Source organism: Sylvia atricapilla, chromosome 5 (genome assembly GCF_009819655.1).
Source record: "Sylvia atricapilla isolate bSylAtr1 chromosome 5, bSylAtr1.pri, whole genome shotgun sequence".
In the NCBI taxonomy this organism is placed as follows: Eukaryota; Metazoa; Chordata; class Aves; order Passeriformes; family Sylviidae; genus Sylvia; species Sylvia atricapilla.
Genome location: NC_089144.1, coordinates 66663152 through 66688506, shown reverse-complemented (window position 1 = coordinate 66688506; position 25355 = coordinate 66663152). Strand labels below are relative to the sequence as shown.

The 25355-nt window shown below is 41.9% G+C and overlaps 2 protein-coding genes across 2 annotated transcripts in view; one reads left to right on the top strand and one right to left on the bottom strand.

Annotated features, from left to right (window-relative positions):
* LOC136361771 (synapsin-3-like) overlaps window positions 1-25355 on the bottom strand; it is a 169515-nt gene that overhangs the window by 94507 nt on the left and 49653 nt on the right. The gene's annotated exons all lie outside the window — the stretch shown is intronic.
* TIMP3 (TIMP metallopeptidase inhibitor 3) overlaps window positions 1-25355 on the top strand; it is a 37304-nt gene that overhangs the window by 7278 nt on the left and 4671 nt on the right. The window contains exons 2-4 of the mRNA XM_066319913.1: window positions 18044-18126; window positions 24075-24186; window positions 24876-24997. Coding sequence (XP_066176010.1) covers window positions 18044-18126; window positions 24075-24186; window positions 24876-24997 — 317 coding nt within the window. The remainder of the gene's footprint in view (window positions 1-18043; window positions 18127-24074; window positions 24187-24875; window positions 24998-25355) is intronic.

Below are 25355 nucleotides of genomic sequence, written 5' to 3'. Positions count from 1 at the left end.
GAAAGCTGTAACAGGAGAAGATATTTAGGAGCTGCAGGAGTGGCAAATGCCCTCCAGAGACAATCTCAGAGTATAAGGAGAAGAGAAGGATTCCTGGAGAAGGTAGAGGTGCAGTGTAGAAGCCCCGATGAAGAACTAGTACTGGCTGGTCAAGCCAGGAGGAGTCACTAGCTGTGACACATGGCAGGCCACTCTGCCTGGAGCTCTGTGGGGCATGCCTAAGGTGGATCTTATCCCTCCAGGAGAGTGGGTGTGCACTAGGGCTTCAGGGAACATTTAAGTATGAGGACCCCCATAAAACAATCTGATGTTCTATTGATTGATTCCTAACAGCCTGGAGCATGGTAATTTCTGACTTGCAATCAAAGCTTAGGCTTTGAAAAAACCTGGCTGTGTGGACTTGCTGTGGCCGGAGTGCATGCCCTTTACTCTATCTGGACTCCAGCCAAGCTGTTGCCTTCTTCCATTTAAATGAATGCAAAGTTCCTTCAAATAGCTGTTCAAGAAACGCAGGTTGTTATGGGTGTGTGTGTAGGGCTTGGTCTTTTATTTTTGCTTATCTGGAAAATGATCCACATTGAGCAGCAGGAGAAGCAAATGAAATGAAGTTTATAACATGCTGTCTAAAAGTACTTTTGAGATACATGATGTAACCTGCCCCACTACAGCCAGGAGATAAAAGGAGAGTATACAAATGGCAGAGCCATCATTGTTCAACACATTGTTACTGATCTTGGGCAAAAGTACACTAATGAAAAAAAAAAATCTACAATCTTCCTTAACTACCCATCTGTTCCTAAAGTGTCAGAGCTCTGCAATCTTGTTGGTTCATAAGAGTTTAGAACCAGTTTATTTGGAATGTTAGAAAACGCATGTAAAAAGCCCCAAGGAGGGAAAAGAGACCTTATAGATTTTTCCTTTCTTAATTCCTCAGTTTTGACATGAAAACCCCCAGCTTTCTGCTGGCCTGCATAATCCCTGTTGCTTCAACAAAGCAGCTGTAAATTGCACCAAGTTTGCACAAAGCTTGAGCAGGTAGCAATGGCTACACCAGGTGCAACAGCATGAAGGTAACACATTATTACTTCTTGCTCCCTACTGATTCATGTAAAAAAAAAAGTCACACAACAGCTCATAGGAAACAGGAGTACTTCTGTTTCACAAGGCTATATTCAAAGTGACCCAAACTCCTGCTGGCCTAGAATGAAGGACTTGAATTCTAACTCCCTCATGCTGCATTGTAATTACAGTATGGAGACTTCAACATCTGTTTCCTTTTCTCCATGTTTCCCTCAGTATTGGGTGTTACTGCAGTGAAGTCAGCAGGGAGGCCTGCTGCCATTATGTTAGTCTGTTAATTTTCTATAGAGGAGCACTGGAGCATTTGTTCAGACAACAAGTTCAATCTCTCATGCTCAGTGAATACGCGAACAAGCGAAGATCTTGCTCCTCTGATGTTTAATCCGCCCTCTCAAATTTCATGGATCATCTGTAAATAGGAAGCTCTCCCTCCAGTGAGCAGGTTTTGCTGTTGGTCTTCAAACAGTTAAAATATAAGAGAAAAAAAAATGTTCTTGCTTGTACCAAGACAGGAAAACCACAGAATGGAAAACTTCCGCCTAACTTTGAAAGACAGGAAATGGCTGGTGTTGGAAAGGGAACAGGTACAGGAGGAGTGAGCCAGGGGATATCTGTGGAAAACCAGCTATTCCCCTATTCCCCAGACCCTTCTCCTTCAGCTCTGTGTTCTTTTGGGGGATGGAGTTTTGGGCTGACCCCCATGCTCCAAGCCCTTTCCAAGCACACACCCCAGTTCCCTACTTCCTGCCTCCTCTGACACTGCTATAAATATCCAGCCTGCCTTTCATAGGTACAAAGAAATGCACATTGCAGGAAAAACAGATCTGAGGTGAAAGTATGAAGGACCAGCTCTTGTGAAGTGAGTGACTGTTGGGTCCTCTGCTTTTATCTTGTGAAGTGTGAAGTTGCCGAGTCCCCTGGTGTAAACTTCTTGAAGAGTGAAGCATCCTCCTTGTTTATCCTGCTCACCTCTGGATTAGGCTACATGAGTCTGTTTCTAAGGAAATTATTTCCTCCAATAAATAATGTGCTACATGAGGCACAGAACTGAAACCTAAAAGAACTCTGGTGTTTGGGAGAACGTAGGGTGGGGAAAAGATGGAACTATTTGAGAGACCACACTGCATGCATGCAAAAGCACTTGCATATAGCACTTGCAATACTGAATATCTTAAATGCTTTGGTGAGGTGGATCAGTCCAAGAGGAAATAAAAGAGCAAAGTGATCCCTGGGGCACTTAAATAGCCATCATGTACAGTACTTCAATAGCCACAAAATATCCAGCCCTCCCCTTAGCATCCTGAAGGGCAAAAATCACAAACCCAGAGAAGCGTGGGAAGACAAGAGCTGCAGTTCCTGTGCAAGAACTTCAGTATTGCAAAGGATTGTGCTGGGGTGGGGGCAGGATGAGTTCTTAAGCCCTTTGTTTCACTTTTTTAAATATGAAGAGCAGCACCTGTTCCTTTTTAATTTTTTTCTTTTTTTTTTTTTTTTTTCATTCCCCAAGGGGTTGGAGATTAAGGATTTAGTTGGTTATTTCCTTAGAAGATCAAGATAAAAAAAGAGACTTCAATAAGTCTCTTTCCATCTTCTCTACAGACAGTATATTTTCAATAGAATTAAGCAGCTGTCCTGCTTTTCCCCCACTGTGTAACAGTTTGCAGATTTACAGAAAAGCAGAGGAATAGAAGATTTTATAATATCGGCTAGAATTTCTAGGGGTACTTTAGGAGACTCAAAGTTATCACAGGAAGGTTTTAAGGCATTCAGAGAGAAGCTCAACTAGATCAGGTGGCAAACAGCCAGTGATTTTTTTACCAGTATTTTGCCTTTAACACCTTTACTTTGGAACAAACACACTGCAGCAGTACCTGTGATAGTAATTTGCATCATTCAACGAGGCCATAGTCCTGATACTGATAAAATATACTTCTCAGAAGCTCTGACTTTCCCAAAGCTCCCTTCTCAGGCTGTCATCTTAATCCCTTGTTATTAGAGATTGCTTCAATCCATGGAGTTTTAAGTTCCTTCCAAAACTCTTTAGAGGCATACTTCAACTCTGGAGTCTTTTTTACTTTATCAGGATGAGTGTCTAATCTGCCTCCCACATGCATTCTGAATTGTAGCTATCTCTTGAGTCAGTCTCTGTTTTCCTCTTTTTCCATTTGACTGGGAGACCAGCAGGGTGGGAAGCAGGTCCTTGCTGGCCTTAATTCCAATGACATGTTTAAATTGACTGAAGAAATGGTGTAGATTGAGAGAATCCGACCACAACTGTCTGATGTATTTGGCTGTATGGGAAACAAAGCTTTCACTAGTACCGGAAAGTTTTCAAGCCAATAGGTTCCTTCCTGTCGGTGCAAGATCTCCTGTTTGTTTCTGCATGCCCTTCTCTCACGCTGGTTTCCTCTGGTCCTAATGGCTCTTGGAAGAGCTGGGTGTAGGAAAGCACCGGGTCTTTCTTTCCCTCCTGTCTCAGAAACTGCTTTCCTGTTTGTCCTTTATGCAGCATGGCAGCTTGGGCTATTGACGTAAACTTTGTCCTTTGTGCTGTCCAAAGCTCTCCTCTTCTGAATTTGACATTGCCTACTCACATCCTGGCTGCTGTTTTGACAGAAAAGAGAGAGGACAGAACAGGACTCTAGGGTGGTAGCTGTCTTGGCACACCCAGAGATTCACATTTTTGTGCAGGTTCAGTGTTTGTTCATCAAACTCTGATAAGGTCAGCATATGGCAGGGTTCATCCAGTACATACTCCTCAATATATACGTGGACCAACAAGGAAAGATTGACCAGAGTTGTTATTGAAATACTGTGGTGATGCTTTGAGGAAGCATCACTAGGTTGCACTGTTGAAAAATATGGGAAAGGCAGTTTTGGTTCAAAAAAATACCCAGGTTCTGAATGGGAGGGAAAGAATTCAGAGGAGTTTTCTAAGGGGAGTAGCTTAGACCAACCCGCTTGGTTCCCTTCTCTGATTAAATCCACCAGAGCTTGTAGTACCCATCTTAACTTGGTCGATTAGAACCAAAATGCTGATGTAGGTAATTTCCTCTCTGAATTCTAGACTGTATCTCTATTTTACTCCTTTTCCTCACCTGAACATCTCTGCTAGAGTTGCTGCAACATGCCAGATTGTCATAAACATACTGAAGTGAAGTAATGTGGACAGTCATTGTACACCAGGATCAACAGGAGTTAAATGAAGTAAATCTTGTTTCTGTGATCCCAGAGTATTTTCCCTTGCCAAAGACTAGCACCGAATGGGACTATACATTCAGGAGCTAGCTACATGTTTGCCTGCCAATTTAATAGGAAGAGTAAGCAGGGTCTGTAATGCTTTTACCCAGAAAAAAACAAAACAATGTTTCAGTGAGTTTTCACTATAATGAAGGTGGTTTCAGATCCATTTTGGTTTTAGAAAATACATGCAGCAAAGCTAAAGCTGACAGAACCAGGCAATGCCATTCTGCTTTCTGCAGAAGCAGTAATGTTTCAGCTGTTTAAGATTATATTTCTTCTCTGCCCTGTTTGGAAGGTGGCAGGGGAATCCTTAATTGTCTTGCTGTGTTTTCCTTAAAATCCCTTAACAGAAAATGTTACTGCAATCTGAGGCAAGGGGAATGTAATCTGTGGCTGTTTTGCATAGTTGGATAATCTGTTGTTTTTGTTTTTAAGCCAACTTGTGACTCTCTGAGGCTAACACTGTTCCAAATCTTATTAATAGCAGCCCTTGACATTTTAGAGGTTTTATCTTTTCATTATTATTCAGACATGCTCATTTCTGAATTTGCTAATGTGCACTTGCGCTTCCTCAGCTTCCTTGCTTGTGGAAGGAAACAGTGTGCACCAACAGCATGGTTTTGTTAACTGGGGTTCTGCTTATCCCACAGAATGTTAGAGTGAGCATGAAACTACACATTGGTAAGCCACACCTCTGATTTTTCTCAGGGGGGAAAAAGCTCTGTGACTATTCTTAGCTGGTATATTACATGCGAAATGAAGCAGTTCCAAGGGGATGAACAACTGCTATTCAGAGGGAGCACCTTTATGCTTCTGTCTTCTCCTGAGAGCTGCAACAGTTCAGTGTTCTTGACTCAGAGTCTATCCTTGGGCTAGGGGAACATCAGAGCCTGAGCAAAGCTGCCAAAGCCCAGGCTTAGACGTGTGCCTCGTGTGCGTGTGTGTACATCTTGCAGTTCAGCGATGACCCTGGTGACTTCTTGAACTTTTAATGACAATGCAGCTGTCTGTTCATGGTGCTAATTAACCCAAAATCTGATTCCTCCCTCCCCCTCGTTATCCATTGCATGAATAAGATGTGAAAACAAGAAGACGACTTTTCCCGTGCCCTTAGGGCTGTCTGAGCCTGGCAGCAGTGACCCTGCCCGAGTCGAGCTGAAAGAGCTGCTGCGCAATGGCCCGTACGCCTTTTTAATGGGTTATTGAGATTCCACCTTCTCCCCCTCCCTCCAGTCCTGTAACACTTTGGAGCGATATGGCACTTAGGGGAAAACAGCTGCAGGAATAACTTTTCTTTTGGAAAGCCAGAGACAGCTCTGTATCAGTAAGTAGTGGAGGAATCCCTAGACTCACAAACTTATTTAGGGCCTGATCCCGCTCCAGTTAAAATCAGTAGAAAGTTTCCAACTGGGTTCAGGAGGCAGTTGAAGGAAGCAACTTCAGGAAACAGCCTGCAATCAAACAATACTGCTGCAAAATATTGAAAACAGCCAGAAAGGAAAAAAAAAAAAAAGAGTAGGAAGGCATTTTTCAGATAGACTTTCTGACTTGCCTGCAGGCTTGAAGTACTAGCACTCAGCAGGCTGATGTTTTACTTGAGGAACAGGTTAAATTAGTGTTTGTGGTATCCTCAGTTGCTTTTAAAAAATAGCACTTGTAGGTCTACGTTCATTTACAGTCTGCAGTGTAGACAGACTTTTACTGGCACAGTGATTAGAGGACTGATCTTTGATGTGGAACACTGATTTTAGTTTAGATACTCTGAGATCGTAGGGGATAATGGCTTACTTTTTGAAATTATGCAAAAGTTGTCAGAGATTGTTGTCACCTGATTTATACAATGAAAGAGAAGGATAGAAACTTGCTGAGGAGGGTCAGAATTTCTGCTTCATAGGGAATTTTGTAGTGGTGGAAGTTTATTCCATCTGAAACATGAGGGAAGATTATAATATTGGAGTTTTCAGCATGGCATGTTCTGGGGAGAATGACTGAGGTACATCTGAATCTAATGTTTTGAAGGATTATTCAAAATGTCCAGTTTGAATGAAGGTGTCATTTCACCTCAGCATTAAGACTTCAAGTGCAGTTGAAGAGAATTGCTGATGCAGGTTAAAAATAGATCAAATTTTTTCAGAGGGAAAAAAAATTGAAAAAAAAAATGTTGCTGAAGTTGATACTTTCCTTAGAAATTTATGCCTTAAGTAAAGCCATGATCCCTGTCAGGAAAAAGCCTTTCCAAAAACATCCCTGATGGCTTAACAGTAACAGCCTCCCCTTCTGGAAGTGATGATTTTGATCAGATTATGCACTGCCTCTCAAGGCGGGAGAGATTCCAGTTCATCAGTCCTTCTAGGCCTATAGTTAGCTTTTCCTGAGTTCCCTTTACAACACAAACCTAGATTCCCTTGGCTTGTTCCAGTCCTTGCCAATGGGCTGTTCTCCTTGGGTTTGCTGCATTAATAAACAAACAAGTTTGCTTTGTGACTGTGTTGCTGCCAGTGGCCTGAGACGAGGTATTTCCCCTTGTATTTGTGTTAGTTCCCTCTCTGTCAATGTTTAAACAAGCTTACACCTGTGTTCCAGGTGCAAGCTTAACTCCTGCCCTGAAAAGCTTGCTCTTGGGAGCGTGGTTCATTACTTTGCCAAAAGAGTCCTGTTACAGCAATGTCTGAGGTGACTGAGACAGGCAGGAAACAGTCAGGCTTGGTGGATACCCTGGAAATGATTACCCTTCTCTGCAAACATTCAGAACTGCAGTATCCAGAGAACTGCTGCCTCCCAAACAGTTAATGGGCCTTAGAGCATTCAAAAATGGCCATCACTGTGCCAGGGCAGCTGTGAAATGATTATCCAACCATATCTTGCGACCTTTAGGATTTTTTCTAAAAAGTTACAAGGACGCCTAAGAAGTGATATGGGAAAACAAGCTTGCCTCCCTCAAATTGGAAACTGATGGAAGTTTGCAGTAAGAATTGTTTCAGAAGCTGTCAGACTTAAGGAGCACAGATGAGCTAAGTGACTGGTACATTCATTACAGAGTGAATCTCCATCCAGGTTCATATGGTCAGACTTGAGCATTTCCATTTAAAACCCACTTATTATCAGCACTGTCTAAAAATAAAACAACGTGGGTTATTTAATTTGTATAAATACTTGTTGTGCAAAAAAAAAAAAAAAAGTCAACAATTGGAAGCAGACAGGCACTTTCAGTGTGTTCTCTGTGCTTACACAAGTCTGGTGAAGAGTCATAACCCATTAATAGGTCATTGGTAGCACCAATGATGAATATAAGCATCCTAGTAATGATACACTACTTCTGGAAATCCATTTTGATTATGGTCTACTGGGTTGTTCATGGACATGAAAGTCTGTTAAAAAGTATGTGTGAAGAAAGTTTGGGTGGTAGAAGAATGAGATGCAGTTTCCATGGAACACCTTAGGCTGGTCTGTCAGTAGCACTGTCAGGGAGTTTGAGCAAACTGAAGAAGGAAAGTGACTGGCCATTGTCCATCTACCTTTTCTGCTGTCAGTGCTCTGTGTCATTGCACAGGGAGAATCCTGTCTTCAGAGTCAGAGGATGCACAGTGTGCAGTATTTGTATTGCTCATGTAAAGAATTGGTGGTTTTGGTTTGTGGGGTTTTTTTTTTTTTTTTTTTTTGGTTGGTTGGTTTTGGGTTTTTTGGTTGATTGGGTTTTTTTTTTTTTACCTGATTTCCACAACAAATCAACACTGAGTTCTTTAGACCTTTTAAGGTCAAATGTGAAGGGTGATGCTTTGGAATGCAGTTATGACAGAGCACTACATGGACTTCTGGAAAGTTCTGGACAAGTGAGAAAATTTTTCAAATTGGCCTGGTATTGTCCTGACCTTGACTTGTCGGCTGCTGGGAACTGTTGTATGTGTGGCTCACACAAGACTCAGGGAGGTTTCCTACTTGCTTTAATAAACAGTGAATCAGGAGCTGAGTGCCACACCTAAGGCTTTAAGTGGTGCTCAGACTTCAGGGTAAAATTCTTCATGTACCTAAGATCAGCTACATGGTAGTAATTACTGTAATTACATAACAGATATTTAAAAAATGATCAATTAGTAAATTCCTTAAGCATTGTGATATAACCAGAACTGTGTCATGGACGTGTCCAGTGTATGTGAAGAGTCTGCAGATGCTGGCACCTTCAGAACAATTGATGATGTTCCAAGAATGGTGGGCAGAGATACTCTTTTTTTTTTTTTTTTTCATTGGGGAAATGGTTTGAATGCAGGTTTAATTCCAATAAGATCTGGTAGACCAAATACTAGGTTCTGTCAGGCCCAGTGTGAATAGGAACAGCAGAGCAGTGCATGTAGGCCTGACCTGCTTAAATATGTATACCTCTCTGGTGTGGACAGCTGCTTAGCCTGTCAGTTTAGTGCAAGTTTTGTAATGCAGGAAGGAATTTGCAGGCCCACCCAGTACCCTTGAAATCTATACATGTTCCCAAACAGTTCTTCCTCTCTAGCTCCTACGTGCAAAATTGAGCATAAACCATGTGATCAGTGGAGTGCAGCCTCCTCGCAGAATGCTGGCACCGGGCCCAGATGGGCAAGGTGCTGAAGCGAGGAGATCCTCTGAAGTAAGCTGATGAAGCAGGGAGTGTCCAGGCCTGTGGCTTTTGATAATCTCTCTTTTGAAAGGTTTACATGGGCTGTCAGAGATGCCCTATTTCTAATGCGTAGATGAAAACTGGCTTCAGATGTTCTCTTTAGCAGGACTGTCTTTCCTCCTCTTCTTTGTGCAGTGGAACTATTTGGATCTGGTGCCCAGTGGGTTTGTGGATTGCACAGTGGGTTAAGAAAGGAAAATAGAAAATTTTTTGATTGCATCCTTAAAAAAATACAGTGATGAATTTATGATGCTTGTTAACTCTGGTTATACCCCAATGGAAATCTAGCACTAAGGAGCAAAGACATACCATTTCCATGTGTCTGGTTTTGCAGAAGTCTCATTATTACTTGAAATGCCAAGTAGCATCTACCAGGTTTGAACCCTGGGCATTCACTGGTCAAGTGCTGGATCAGAACATCTTCCCTCACCTCCTCTTTGATGTATGTGGAGCCAGTGGGTTTGTTCAGAAACCTGGTATCAAGGTGCAGCACAGCAGGCTACAGAAAGGAATGACCATAGCCCAGTAAAGCAACTTCTCTAGGGCTTTGCAGGTTGGGGACTTCCTTTTCTCAGCAGAACTAAAATATCCTAGGTAATTTATAGTGAATTTTTAAAAAAAAAAAATTAAAAATTCAAAAGGGTGTGTCTACTCTGCCTCTTTAACCTGAAATCTCATTGTGTACCCACTTTGATGTACACCAGAAAGCAATGTCATTTGAGAACTGTATTACCCTTGTCTAGTTTCAACAGTACTTTGTTCTTTAAGGCGTGCCCATGACCTCAAGAGAGAAAAAGTGTGCCCCATGTGAATGGGATTTCTGTGATTGTAGTAGGTTCTAAAAAATATCATTTGATCCATTTTAATCACTTTAGCACTCGTTCATGCAGTTTATCATCATGATCTGTGGAAATGGAAGATCAGCCCCACTTACAGCTGTATCACTAAATCACAGGCAAAGGACATGTTTTCTCCTTGCAGAGGCTGCTCCCCTAACTGTACTCTTTAGGCAATTAATCTCTCGTCATATGCTCCAATTTGCTTTCCATGTTACTGCTCACTTGATGGGTTGGGAAACGATCAATGCCAGATGCACATTCCTTTCAGGCAGTAAATGCTCCTGCAGCAGTAACTTATGTGCACCAGCTTCTTGTTTCATTAAAATCACATATGGTTTCCATTTGCCCCTAATTGGTCTCACATCAGCTCTGCCATATTCTCTGAGTGGAAAGCTTAGACCTGTGGCTCCTTTGAACAATTCCAAAGAACTGTGGGAAACCAAAGCCTTGTCTCAGCCTGGCTTCCCCTGGTCCTCTGTGTACTGTGTTGAGAAGTACTTGATCTGGAAGAGAGGGCTGAACTAAATCTTATTCTATTGCACCAATTGTATGTAGACAAAAGGAAACGGAAAAGGTGTTTTGAGCTGAGTATTGCTCTGAGTCACATATGCTTGTTATTTTTATCCACTCTTGTAAGCTGGCTTTGGAAGTGCTTTTGTGTGTTGGTTTTGACAACCATCTTTCCAACCACTGCTAACCTTGGCTGAAAGCATTTCTGCCTTTGGCAGTTGTCAGAGACACAGAATGAGGCAAAACGAACTCTGCTGAAAATACTCCTTGAAGAGAGATGTGAGATGCCTCTGCTGTGCTCTGTACTCGAGGTACTCCCTTCCCCTCCCTCCACTTGTATCATTTTTACTTCCTTTTTTCTGATTCTTGCCTACTGCCTTTTGCCTGTAGCCTGAATTCAGCTTTCAGTGACAAGTTAAAAAATATAGGTGGAAAGTAAAAAAAAAAAGCCTGTCAAAAGGGAGACAGAGAAATGTCTAGTTGGCAGGAATGACATTTTCTCTTATTATTTTATCAGAGGGTTCTCACTGCTGTAGGCACACTCATTACATAGTCTGCAGTGTCTCTGCTTAGATCTATAGCAAACCTAGAATGTTTTGTTGATGCAAGCTGTGAGACTAACCCAGCAATGCATGTAACTCCAGTAACTCCACTCTGTGCTTGATCTAGCTAATCTCTTATGTCTACCTGGCTTCACTGAGTTTAGTAGGTGTAATAGCTGGTAACAAGAGACAGTAGGTTTTTTATTCTTTTCTTCCTTTAGCTTCTCTGTGTTTTTCATAAGGTATTTCTTGAAGCTAGTTTTAACACGTACTGACATCTACATGTGGATCTAAGAGATTCTACTTGGGTCTTCTAAATGGATATAAGTGCATTTCAGATCCATTCATTGTTCCTTCTCCATTGTCTTCCCTGTATCTTCCCAACAGTGTGTATGATGGTGAAGCAGGGGAAGTAACATGAGAAGTTAAATGCAGAGGCAGTGCTGGGAAGCTGAAGAGTCTTTGGCCAAGTTGCATATAGGAACCTGAAAGAAGTGCCTAGAAGACAATTTGCATGTTCTCATTTAACGGAGTTCTCTTGTTTTTCTCTGATTCTAATGTATTTCAAAGGCTGCTTGGACTTGGGTCTGGACATGTGATGTTTTTTCGATGTGCCTTTCCTCATAGTTCCCTTGGGAGGCAAGAAACAGAAGTGGTGATGCACCATATAGGGAGAGAAAAATGCTTGATACTGCTGCAATCACAAAGGTTGGATCCAGTTAATAACCTACAGGTGAAATGCCAACCACTAACCAAATTCTACCTGGTTGTTTTATGCAACCTTGTTTCTTTAATTTATGGTCTTGTTGGGAGGATTCACTTTCTCCCAAGTAAAGCCTTTTTAGAGCACTTTATACTTTTTGAGGTGATGGAAGGTCCAACACAATCAAAGTCTTGTATGAAAAAGTTGTATCATTCCTTATTTTGCTGTGTTAGAAATCAAGCAGCGCAGAATGTTGGGCAAACAAACTCTCAGTGGCAAAGAAATCTACAGGGATGGGAAATGTGGTTAATATTTAGCAAGTGTAATTGTGATCAGTTGTTTTATGTGGAGCTTAGACCTGGGCAAACCCATTTAATTGCCTTCCATTTTTTTGGGGTGGCCTTCAAATAGACTTGCTGTGCCACAGACAGGAGATGTTATTTTGGATCTGTAAAACAAAGGCTGAAAGTAAATGTCATAATTCTGGTTAGAATAGGGGAAAGAAAGTTATATATGTCTTGCTTTCCTGTTTTTATTTAGACTTTCTTTGTTATTTGCCAACACACCTGCTGATGTAAACACATCTCCTTTACAATGTGATATTCATGTGGCAACTGACTGGCAGAGGTGAATGGTGTTGAAAAGGTGCTCTTTCTCCATTAGTGTTCCTGAGAGCACTTTGAAAAGATGAGAAGTCAAGATTTGGAGTGCCAATAATAGGAACTAGCTTGTTATTCAGGGTATGGGAGGAAGGCAACCAGCAGTGAACCTCTAAACTTCACTACCTTTTTTTTGCTTCCTTGATGTTCTTTGGTGATGCTGTGTACCAGCACAGCTGGATTTGACTTCTTCAAAGACAAAGCAAAAGGGGTTTGTTTTACCTTTTTTGGCTTTGGATGAAGGTCATGATGGAATGAGGCAAAGGAAAGCTGCCCTGTGATATTTTTTCAGCCTTCTTGTGCTTTGCAAGAAACCTTCCAATTCAATACTCTGATTTGTAAAGGAGTTCTGTTTTGGTTATGGAGGAGGAGGCTACTTTCAGTACTAATAGATCATCAAACTGGCTAGAGGCTTCTGGGTTTTTTTCCCCTCTTTATAAATCCCCTGCTGTAATCAGTATTTCCCTCCTCACTCTGCTTTCCTGTGGAAGTGGAGGAATGGGTGAAGGGCTGCTATCTCTTTCCCCTCCTAAAGCAGGCACCAGCTACTTGCTGCTCATAGAAGCCTGCAGCCACCAGGCAATTTAATAGAACCTCCCAAGAGGCTGCATACAGCTGGGCTGTACTTCCAGTTCAAAGGACACAATCCACCATTAGTTATGGTCCTCTGGTTTTAGGGCAGCCAAGAGTGTTGGTAGTAATTGCTAACAGATCAGCTGGGGGAGTGGGAAAAGGAATGAGTCTTGTGGGAGTGAGCAAGAGAGACAGCAATTCCATCTTAGCAGCACCATCAGCACCACTACTAGAAAATCTGTGTGTAAAAGCATCCTGCCTTGACCACATTAGGGGACACCACATAAATGACACTAATTTTTCAGTAGTGTGCTAGGTGTAGTCAGGAATCTAAAACATATCAGCTGCCTTAGCCCTGTGTGATGTGAGCCTTCCAACATGTACCAGCATAGAAGGGAGTTCTTGTGAGGCAGATCAAATGGGAGAGCTGCTAGTAAAGCTGGTAAAAAAAATAGGTCTCAGTAAGTTGCTCTTGGAAGTGAACTCTTGTAAAGTCTTTGGATTAATAAAATGGCAACTGTCCTCCTTTGCATGTCACGTGTCTGGTGTTAAAGCAGTGTTGGTGTAGGGGCCTCAGGATACAAGGAGCTTTTCTTCAGCCTCCCAGTCACGTTGCTGTTCCCTATATATTTTATTTAGCCACTGTTTGGATGTCAGAGAATGGCCTGGGAGAATAGCTTGTCCCGTGTGTCTCCATTAGTAAACAACGAGTGCTCCACATCCTTCACTCACTTAAATGCAGAGAGCATGCATTTCAGCTAAAGCTCTCCCTTAAAATTACTCATATTGCACACCAATAAAATAAATCCTTGAAACAATGAGAAGTGTAGCAGTTGTTACCCTCCTGAGCCGTTCATGGTAATTGGTCATAAGGGAAATGGGTTTGGAGCAAATCCTGGTCTCTGAAGGGCGTGCCTCCATTTAAAATGCTATTTATGGATGACAAGCAGCCCACTCGCATGAAAGCATCTGGTTCTCGCGGTGTAGTTGAGCAAGCAGCTGGGATTGGTGGTGTTAGCCTGGGTCTGTATCGCTGCCCTCTCATCAGGGGAAGGTAAGATTTGGGACAGGGTCACCATCTAGTGGCTGATCCCGATAAAGGACACGGGCTGGATTGAACCAGGACATTTGCTTGTCAGTTGGGAAAGAGCTACCACAGATGTAGTAGTTACAGTGTGCCTGGATGGAATTGGTTAGCTACAAGTCTTTTCGCCTTGTTGTTTCCTCAGCTTGGCAAGTGCATGTCTTAATCTCTCATTGCCTGTTTTTCTGCTCCTTGACTTGTGAAAAGAATGCTTTCTGCCACCTCAGATGTAAAGTCAACGTCCTCTTCTGCTCCGTACCTTGGCTTTAGGCCTATTCGCCCTGAATCCTTGAGAAAAGGGCCACAGAGTAAGTGATAAGTTGAAGAGTACCTGAGTTAGATATATATGCATATGGGCAAATAAAAGGTCACTTTTTCTCATGTGTCCATTCTGATTTGTTTGCCTTCATAGGACCTTATCCATTTGGAAAAGATGTATTTGCTTGTATTTATATGTATTCTTGCACCTGCAGACAGTTTGTACCACACTAGAGATGGCAGGGAAACACAAACCAGTAGCTGCTGACACTGTAATAGTCCTGGCAAATCTGAGCCATCTCTGTTTTCCTAACTACCAAGCTAGTTTACATTAAAAAAACCCACAAATAAAACCCACAAAAAAGACAGGGAAAAGAAATAAATACACTAATAATTTGTGATACTTTGTTAGATGTATTTCTTGAATACTCAAACACAGCAGATTTTTTTTTTTTTCTTTTTTTTTTTTTTTAGATTATCAACTAAAAGCCTGGTTTCCTTCCTTTCATGAGGGAATGTTTCCTCCTTAATTTTTTAATCATGTCAAATGTCAAGAAGCAGTACATATGTTTTCTCCTCTTTGTATCATGGCATGGCTGCCATGCTTATCTTACTAAGATTTATATCCTTGTCTAATTTAGCTTTTCATAAATAATTATGAATCACTCATGAGACCTTGCCAACTGTTCCAGTCCCACAAAGTGACCTGACCTGAAACCCCAAAGTACTGAGAAACATTCATCTTGAAGTATTTTCATAGGCAGTGCTTCAAAGGAATTGTGGTTTAAAAATATGCAGCTATTTTGGTGACCACTTGTGTGGGATAAAGTTTCCCATCAGTAATTGCAGGACTGTAATAGAGCTTCAAGGAGAAGGGAGGAGCTCAGGAGAGCAGTCACAGCACCTTTTGCTTCATTTTTCTCAAGAAGTTACAGTCTGCAGCAGTAAACATTGGTTAACATGGACTGAATTTGCAACAGAAATGCTGCAGATAATTCACAGAGGGTGAAAAGTGCCTCTGACAAGTGTGCATGGCTCCTGCTCAGTCAGGAACAATGTTCTTCATTTTCTGGCCAGCTGTGAAGAGTGGCCCAGCCATATAACTGGGGAGTGGTGGTTTGAAGGAGCAAAGATAGGGGCTGGGAAACACGTGGCTGCAGATGTGCAGCGTGGAGCTCTGCCCTGAGAAAGGTGTACAACAAGTGGCTGTCGTGTGTGGAGCCTTAGGGGGTTGAAGCTACACATGCAAGAGCAACCTCTGAGCAGTTCTGTCCATCCAGCATTTCTCTCCAGCAGCTCAGAGGCATCTCATCCTCAGGAATGGGAATTTAATATCACAAATTACAGGTGATAGATTTAACTTAATATCCTCTGCTACTTGGCTAACAGCTTGATTTTTGCTTTAATATGGGAAAATTTATGCAGGGTAGGTTATTTTTTCATTTCTAGCTCTTCAGTAAAGAAAAGAACTTAGCTAGAAATGTTACCATTGGAGTGATAAAGGCAAATTTTCTGAAAAAAAGAGGGCTTGACCCTCTTACAAAAGGCTTGAAGTGACAGTCCACACTAAGGTTTGTCATGGCTTTTCTCGGTGAATTTGCTAGGATGGTTGTTCTTCTCCAACTTTATTGGGGAACAATAACAGGAAAATACAGACCCTTCTACTTGTTTGCAGGGGTATTATTAGATGAAATCAGAATGCTCTTACATCCTAGTGGAGATATGCATTTTGAATATTTGGTGAAGCTGTTGATTAGCCTGTACATCAAAGCTTCTGTCTGAAATGGCTGTGATACCCTAGCTAGAAGTCAAACGACTGAGAAGCTAGGAGTGAAATACGTGAAGAAAATGTTCTTTAGATATTTTGTCAGAAACTGAGTATGTGCTTGTGATCTTATATGCTAACTGTGTTCTGCTTTGGAAACCCTAGCATTTTGTAATACTGCCTTTTAGTATATTTCTTGTCATTGTCAATAAGATATAAGATTTTTTTTTTGTTGTTGGTATTAGATGTGTTGGGCAAACACCAGTTTTTTCAATTTCAGTGTATCAGCAGATGAAGATAGGACTTTTGACACTCTCTGCCACAGACTCCAGTGAGCTGTCCTGGAATTCACAAAGCCTTAAGGAATTATGTTTTCTCACTGACCCTTGGACAGTCTGGTTTCTGTAGTTTTGCTAGTGGTTGTGGTGGTTGGGGGCAGCAAGTGGAGGAAGCTAGTTCTTTAAAGATATTTGCAGTCCTCAAGCACACAGTGCCATATAGCTACTCAAGTTAAAAATGAGAGTAAATTGAAGTTGGAACAACTTGTTAAATAGAAGAATCAATAAAATTGCTTTTACTGTCATTGGGAAATAGAAGCTAAAAAAAAAAAAAAAAAGAAGGAAGTTTTACACTCAATGAATGAAGATTTTGTTGGTTCTTTGAATCAAATCCAGGACTGTCTTACCTAGTTTAAAATTTCTTTGACAAGTCTGGCTGAAGCACAGGATATAAATCAGAGCAGAGGGGATTTGTCTTCATTTCACACCACTCTCATGGAACAAGGTTCAGGAACTGGTGTGTAAAGCCAGACATATCTGTTCCTTTAAATCTGTCCTGATTGTTCCAAAAGCTGGGACAAGCTTTTTGCCCCCTTAGTTGGACCTAGGTAGTAAAAAACCCTTAGTCTTCTCTTTTCCCCGTTCCTTTCAGTGGGCTTTTACAGATTTGAAACCTAAATAAGCTAAGATGCAACAAGATGCTTGTTTAATGTCCTTTATATTCAGCAAAACATACCCCTGAACTTTGTTGCTGCTGTAAGATAGTGCTGTGTTTTATATATAGAATAACTCACTGTGTTTTCCTGTTTCCACCTCTTTGTCCCCTTTCTATGCCTCCTTGCATTTTTTTTTTGTTTTGTTTTCTATGATAGATTAAAAAGGATGTAATGCCTGCTCTAACCCTGAGCTTTTCTTCTCTGCTGAGATGAGCAGGTGGTTGCAGAACTTTGTCAAAAAGGATCGATGGAACAGTTTTTTAAATTTTCTTTTGTGTATGTGTGGAATGCCCCAAAAATGGCTGAACAAGAGAACCCTTCATTAAGCATGGACTGTAAACTTCCCACTGGATCAAAAAGAAATCCTTATCTATGGGACCTCAAAATCCTTATCTGTGGTGGCTTGGGCTCAGTTGACAATGCTGTGATGCATCTGTGGTACAGTGGTGGTACCTGTGCCATAGAGCACACGCTGCCCCTCGGTGTCCTGGAGGAAATGCAGTGCAGTGTACATAAGATCTGATGGGTCAGCTTTAGCTTGTCTTCTAGGTGACTTCTGGCTGGCCTGCAGCTTTCACTGGGCGCTTGATGGTTGCTGAATAATCCGGTTTTGCACAGTAGTTGTTTGTTCAAGGGAGCATTTGTTAGTTTTGTGGTACCTCGAAGGTGGCAGTTGTAATGAAATCCCAGATATGGGATATTCTAGTGGTCTGTACTGGGTTATGTTTATTGGGAAACAGAAGCTGCATTGGGCACACAAAGAACAATTTAAAAGTAGTATCCTGTTGAACATCAGCTTGTATGTTGAGAGTTAAGACCTCACAAACTTGGTTTGTTGCAAAGAATTTAATCTGTCTTGGTCCCAGCTACAGTCTGTTCTGCAGATTTCAGTGAGACTTAACCACAAATAATACTTGTTCTTATTCTTCACACAGAGCCAGATTTCCTCTAAATAAACACCTGCTTTGCCATCCTGTTTTACATGTCTTCACTGTGTGTGAGATTTAGAATAAATTGAGAGTTTTGTTTATTTTACACGATAATTTATCTAAACAATTTTGTAGTTTTTTTTTTTAAGTGGAAGGTATAGCATAAACGTTGTGTAAAGTTGTCTATAATTTGCTGTATGTTTTCCTCTCTTATGACAGTGATCCGAGCTAAAGTGGTAGGAAAGAAGCTCATGAAAGATGGACCTTTCGGAACGATGCGATACACGGTCAAGCAGATGAAGGTATGTTTGCAGACATTTCCCACAGGCTAGTAGATATGGTAAGGAATCTAATTAACATGTAATAACAAAAATTATTGTTATTACATGTTAATTAATACTTAACATGTTAAACATACTTAATTAATACTTAAACATGTTAATGACGTACTTAACAGCACCTCCACTTTTTATACTGGCCATACAGAATGGAAGGAAACCAGCAACTGGTCGAAATTTATCTGAAGAGGGGAAAGGAGCAGGAAGCGATCATTCCTGACATACATTGCTGAATACCTGAATTCTTCCATTATTTTAAGATTTCTTGTAGTAAAAGATACCAGATGGTCTTCTCTATGTACTGAAGATGTGTTTTGTGTTCAACGTGCACAGCATTAGCCTGGAAATGCCAGCTTTTCCATGCAGCATTTTCATTAAATTGGAGAAGGAAATTATGGTAGAGGGTCTGCCAGCCTTGGGAGAGTGCTCCTTTCTCTTCTTTCCGTGCTTTCTTTGTGACTAGAGTTTGGGATTACGGCATTTTTTCCATGTACAAAACAAATGAAAATCATATAGTGATTCTTTATATAAAGCTAAATAGAGCATTGTGGCTTTTAAATATGGTCGGCTTAGAAGAGCTGTGAAGTATTGATTCAGAGATGAAAAGAGGTAGAACTACACCAGTTGCTTGATTTCTTTAGTTTCTTTCTTCAGAGCTTTAATTCTTTGCTGCACAAACTGCACTCAACCTGCTGCTTTGGACTTGGGTTTTTTTTCTTAAACTGCCCCCTTGTTATGTAATGCTCAAAATCAGCCCTCGATTGTTTTTCTTGGCCATGCCATTCCAGTCATAAGACTGGTTTATGTCTTTAGGGAAAGAAAAAAAAAATAAAAAGGAATGGAAAAGCTTGGCAGAGACTGCAGAAATCTGAAACATATTAGACAAAGTAAAGGTTCAGAAAAAAGCAGTCACTTGCCTGCCTTGTTACAGTAACTCTCTTTATAAGGCAGTTTATAGCTAAGCACAAAAGCAGGGAGGAGGAGACGCAAAGCCTGTTTCATAAGCTGTCACAAAACCATGCACATAGCCAAATCTGGTCCTGGCATGGCTCTTCCACAAGAGTGGAATGCCTGCACTTTGAATAAGAGGGCGTGAGGTGCTGGGCTTGTTGACTTCCTTAACCTTAAAAATTTATCTGCAAAATTCCAAAAGAAATACATATTTATATAAAAAAAAAACCAAACAGCTGACTGTATTGGCAATAATGAGACAACACTGCTACTTTTTTTTTTTTTTTTTTTATGGCTGCTATTGGGTTCGTCAGGCTTGCAGCACTCTGTGCTGTTCTTCTCCAGTTTTGTCACTCTGCAGCTCAGCAAGCGTACCCTGCTTCACAAAACTACTCAGTGTCCACATGCTGCAGTGTCTTCATCAGCTTCTCCTTCTGATTTCATCCTGGTCTGTCCAGTACCACTACTTTTCCTCCTTCTCAGTGCCAAGAGTTTGGTGCTTCTGTCTAACATGTGACTAGGAACAGTGATCTAGAACAATGGTAGTCCCCAAAATGAACTACTACCCTTTTCCACTCAGAACACTGCCCCTCTTCTAAGACACCTGAGCCTGTCCTGGCTGTTTTCATTGGGTTATTCTGCAGCACAGGGCCTTTCTGCAGGAGCATTTCCACAGTATTTTTTCAGAAACCTATGTGTCCAACAAAAGCAAGAGGGATTTTAAAGAGGAAATCGTGTGTTGGCTAAACTGCCCTTATGTCTGCTGCCTAGATGGTGGGCTGGTGGGATGTTGCACTGGACATTTAAGTGAGACCTTTGGCAAGAAGGAACCTGAAGCAAAGTGCTCAGCAGGACTGGAATGTCCGGAGGACATAGTTCTTCATGAACAAACAAACCAACCGAGGTCTTCTTTGGAAACCCTGCTGTCTTTCTGCTGACCTTAGGGACTTCAGTATAAAGAGGGATTTAGATCCATACAGTGGGGGAGTTCAGAGTGACACAGCAAATTTCTCCCTTGTTTGCTCCAATGAAAGCTGACTGTGCTCCTGCTGAAAAGAGAACTAAGGAGGCCTATGGCTTTGCACAGCTGCATGGGAGCAACTCTGAAGATAAAACTAACATGTCGGTCTGCATAAACCCTTCTGCAGCTGCAGGTGAAAAATAAACCAGCCAGTTGGTCAACATTGAAAACTGTAAAGGGCAATAAACCATCTCCACAGTTCTTTCACAGCTCCTTGGGTTTGCCTGGTTAGATTCTTGATCTTTCTAACATTCTTGAGCTTGTTGCTGCATTTCTCAACTAAGCCAGCTTGGGGCCTGGACTGGAGCACAAGGTCAGCCCACAGGGACAGAACAGTGCCAGGCTTTCTAGAGTTCAGGTTTGTTGTCTGAAGAGGCCCTGTGCTTTTCCAAGCAGCCTCTGCCTCTCCCCACTGCTTTCTGAAATAATATAAGAATACTTTGAGATCATATGTCATAAATCTGCGCCAGACTGATCTAACCTCTATATGTTCTGTGGTCTTGCACTGCATTCTGAGAATGGCCCAAGCCTATTTCAGGAAACTGCAAAGAAAACAAGTAGATAAGATATTTCTCCTCCATGAGTACAAACAGTCGTGGTTGACCGTGGCAGCACCCTGCACAGGCTGCCAGAAGCAAGGAGAATTTCCCTGGTTTGTTGCTTATCTGTAAAATGAGTCTTTGGGGGGAAATGTGATAGTCCCAAGAGGAAAGAAGTGGGGTAGGATTAATTTAGTTTAATTTTAGACAGACTAAAATGAGGTGTTGAGTCTTTCCTGCTCTCTTGATTGTCAATGAGTAGAGAGAGGAGCCGCCAAAGTGTAATTCAGCCCACAAGTTGTAGGCAGCTATTTTAGGATGGGCTGAGTTGTTCTGGAGGAATTTGTTCTTGGCATTTGACTAAAGAGGATGCCTAATTCCTGTGAATTGCCTGTATTTTAGGTAGCTGAAGGTTAGGCAAGGTGTGATTCCCAGCTCTTGCTATCTGGTGGAGCCTCAAGTGGGAGGGATAGGGGGAGGAATAGTTATGAACAGCTTTACAGGGTAAAGTCGTTTAAGCAGCAGGAACCACCACAGGATTTGCCTGTGCATTTCTGAGGCAGTATGGGGGCTGCTAAGGGGAATGCTGGCACAGATGGAAATAGAGCAGCACTAGCAGACATCACCATGTCATGCTTGCTGATACTTTATTCCCTGTTATGCTTCCAAAACTACCCATTTGTGGGGACAGGAGAACTCTGAGGGTAGCAGTTAGGAGAGAGGCTAGCTTTATGGGTGGGTTTCTCCTGACTGATCTAACAGCACTTCCAAGATACTTTGCATACCCAAAAATAATGCTCAAGGTATTGGTTTATTTGTTTTAACAGTGGGCATCTGTAGAAGATTCCCCCTTGCCAAACTTTCTATTTCCTTCCCTGAGAACCGAGGCCCTCCTGGTGAATTTTGTTCAGTCGTCAGAGGGTGTGGGAGGCCCTGTCTGCCCCAGCATGGGTTCAGTCAGCATGGCAGTCACTGAGGGCTGAGTGCAAGTGCATTTTGGGAGGCTAAGCATGCATTCTTTAGCAGCCTTGACAGTGGTGGCCCTGATGGTAATGTGGACAGGAAATTAGATCCAGGTGCTGAAAAACAAGCTCCAGTTCAGCATCACTGGCTACTTCCTAGGCACTTGTGTTGGGCGTGATGCCTCGGAAGATGCGAAAAGCGATGACTCTAAGAGTCCTGAAGGAGGGACCTGAGCAGCTTCCCAGGGAATGATCAGTGTAGCTTATAGTCCTGTGGACAAGAGAAGAAAGGGCTCCAAGTGTGCCTGCCCACAGCAGACCTTATAACAGAGATACTTAATTAGCCCAACACGACTGGGAGCTCAGCACTGTGAGTGACAGATCCCTTGCACTGTCATGCACAGTGTGCAGCTCTCTGCAGTGTTGATAATGGACTGCCTGGAGGGACTGGGCAGTCCTAGCTGTTATCTTAGCTGGTTTTATCTGCTGAGATACTGTTATCTGAGCTTCTTGGTGTGACACCCACTAGAAAGGGGTCTGGACACGTGACGTTTATTCTATGTGCCTTTCCTCACAGTTCCCTTGGGAGGCAAGAAATAAAAGTGTACTGAGGGCTAAATAACTCATCCAAGGACAGACAGGATGCTTGTGCCAGAATCTAGATCTTCAGCTATGTTGACTGGATTGGAAAATCTGAGTAGGTCATCTGATACCAAGAAAATTGCAGAGATAAAGCAGAGATTAGGTAAAGTTCACTTCTTCCATCTCCATTCGCCACTTACAGATACAATGTCATATTTCAAGCATGATCTGTGAGTTTTTGTTGATGCAGTAGAATTAATTGAAAAAAATACTTTCCTTGCATATTAGCTGGGTATAGAAGAAAGGCTGGAAAATGCAAACTCTTTAGCCTGTGTTTTACTGTACCCAGCAGTGCTGTTACTGAGTTGTGACACTGGTACAAGGCCATACTGACTAGGGGAATCTATGTAAGGAGAATAAAATCTCACCTGGCTGACATTCCATAGATGCTCCAAAGATAATTTTGCCCCTCAGCATAGCAGAATTAATCATAACTTTTTATGATTTTATATTAAGTTTTTTGGGCCTAGCATAAAGTCTGTTAAATTAACAGATGTTCTTTCAGAAAGAAAAATATTTGTTGTTTTTAAACGAGGTGGGGGAATGGTGAACCCTGGGGTAGTCAGGGACTTCAAGGAATAGAATGCAGCCTAGAGGAGAATACTACAGCTTAGGTGACACAGCAGCAAGGATCTATAGCTTTGGGATTGTTTGGTCCTCTTTTGCCTAAATAATTAATATTTACTACTGAACTGAATGTGAATGTGCTGTGTATCAGTAAGGATGAGAGAGAAAAGGATAGGCTGGGAAATGCCAGAAAACTGATTCTCTCTGACTTGTATTGTTCTTTAACTTCTTAATATTGGCCATTCTTGGAGTTGGCAGGGAAAAAAGTGTGACTGAATGCTTTGAAAAGACAAACAAATTTTAAAGATTAAATTCTTAGGAAAACAATCCTCTGTGTTTCAAAAATAGGATATATTTAATAGTCCAATGTACACATGTAGTGGTTGTTTCATTGCTATGCAAAGACTTCGTTATGTTGCTAACAGGTGGGCATGAGTTCCTCTAAATTGCAGCAGTAAGGCCAGGTCAGATGGGGACATGTGCTAATTTCTGACTGAATCCAACTGCCAGTGTATGTGTGGGCTCATGTTTCGATTAAACTGGAAGAAAGATTATGAGTGTAGAGGAATTATGTATACATGATATTTTCTTTATGGCGCCCATCAGTACGGGGCTAATTTTAGAAGATGGTGTAGAATTCAATGTCTGCATTAATTGAGTTAGAGAAACATTAAATCCTTGCTGAGGTCAGCAGAAGTTGTGTGTTCTACGCCTTGGAGAAGGAGGTGTCTGCCTTGATGACTTAGATCAAGCGCCAAAGGTTTGAAACTCTTACAGCAGCAAAACTGGAAAATAGGGTAATTGTTTAAAAGAAAAAACCCTTAGTTTGGAAGAAATTGTTGAAATCACATAGAGGAGAAAGATTCCAAGCTTGAACTAATTTTATTTCTCCCTAATTATGACCTTTATAAGGGGAAAAAAATTTCAGGATGTTGGCAGAGCCTTCAGCACTGGCACTTTGTTCAGTCAGTGCCACTGGAACTAATATGAATGGGAAAAACTGGTCCCTGTGCTGAATTGCAATGGCTTGCTAGCAGGTGGTTTTTCTGCTTTATCAGCAGATCTGGTAGAGAGACTTCCATGAGTCCAGCCAGTGTCATTATTCCTTCACTCTTGTATAAACCAGAAAATTTATTGCTTACCACCACAAGCTAGGAATGTAGATTGTAAAGAACCTCAAGTGAAATTTGTCGTCTCAAGGTTACTGAAAGCATTTTTTTCTTTCTCTAGATGTACAGAGGCTTCCAGATAATGCCACATGTTCAGTACATCTACACAGAAGCCTCTGAGAGTCTTTGTGGAGTCAAGCTGGAGGTCAACAAGTACCAGTATCTGATTACAGGTAAAGGCCCTTGTACTTCTCCATAAACAAAACCTCTTCTGTTTCATACATACACCTGCTAAGGACACAGCTGGTGGTGTATACAGCTCTGTACACAATTTCCTAAGATGGCCAACAATATTCTGTTCAGTTGTCTACTCTGAGTGACTCTGAGAGTCACGTCACTCTCTAGATTTCCCTCTCTTTCCTAAAGTGTATCTTATACCCAGGCATGCTGTGACAAGTATGTCATATGACAGTTCATGGCTCTCAATTTATACCTGAGCTGGGATGTCTGTCACAGGGAACTGGGTGCTACTGGTCTGTGTCAGAAATGGAAGGTCGTTTTTGGAATGAGCTGGAGAAATGCAGGCTGCTGCAATGGGGGGATGCAGGGGGATGGACGTGTGGCAGTTGCCAACTCTTGTTTCTAGGGAAGCTGTCAGTTCATTTGCTCTGTTGTTAAGTGGAGCTGGACAGCATTACTAACCTGCATGTTGCTGGTGGTGCTCTCAGCTGCCACAACACTCCTGACTTTCAGGAGTGCTGTTATCTTGCTAGCCAGAGAATCCAGAACCAGTTAATAAAAAGAAAGCATTTGCTGAGCAGTGGCTGAAGCCAAACATACTGAGAGCATTAACAATGTCAGGAAACAAGAGAAGCGCTTGAGCTGAGAAGTGCTAACTTGTGACCGTGTGTCTGTTTTCAAGGCCGGGTGTATGAGGGGAAGGTTTACACTGGCCTGTGCAACTGGTATGAGAAATGGGACCGGCTGACTCTGTCCCAGCGCAAAGGACTGAACCACCGCTATCACCTGGGCTGTGGCTGCAAGGTATGTGTGTCTCTGAGGGGCCATTCAGACATTCCACCCCAAGAACTCTGTTTCTCCTGGCTGCTAATACTCAGTGGGGCCAGAGAACGGCCAGGAAGAGAAATGGAGGACAATTTTTACAGAGATCTAAAGTTCATTTTTAGTGTTGAGACCACTGAAGAGACAATCAAATGCAGAGTCTATGCATTTAATAACCTGTTGGAGTTAATTGGGATTGGGGAAGACTTTCAGAATCTATGCAGAATCATTTGCAGGTGAATGAAATCAGGTACCAAAGGCTTGGCAAGATATGTCCAGCTTTTTTCCTGTGTAAACATTATGAGTACTTAAAACCCCACGGCCTGGCACTGGAACTAAG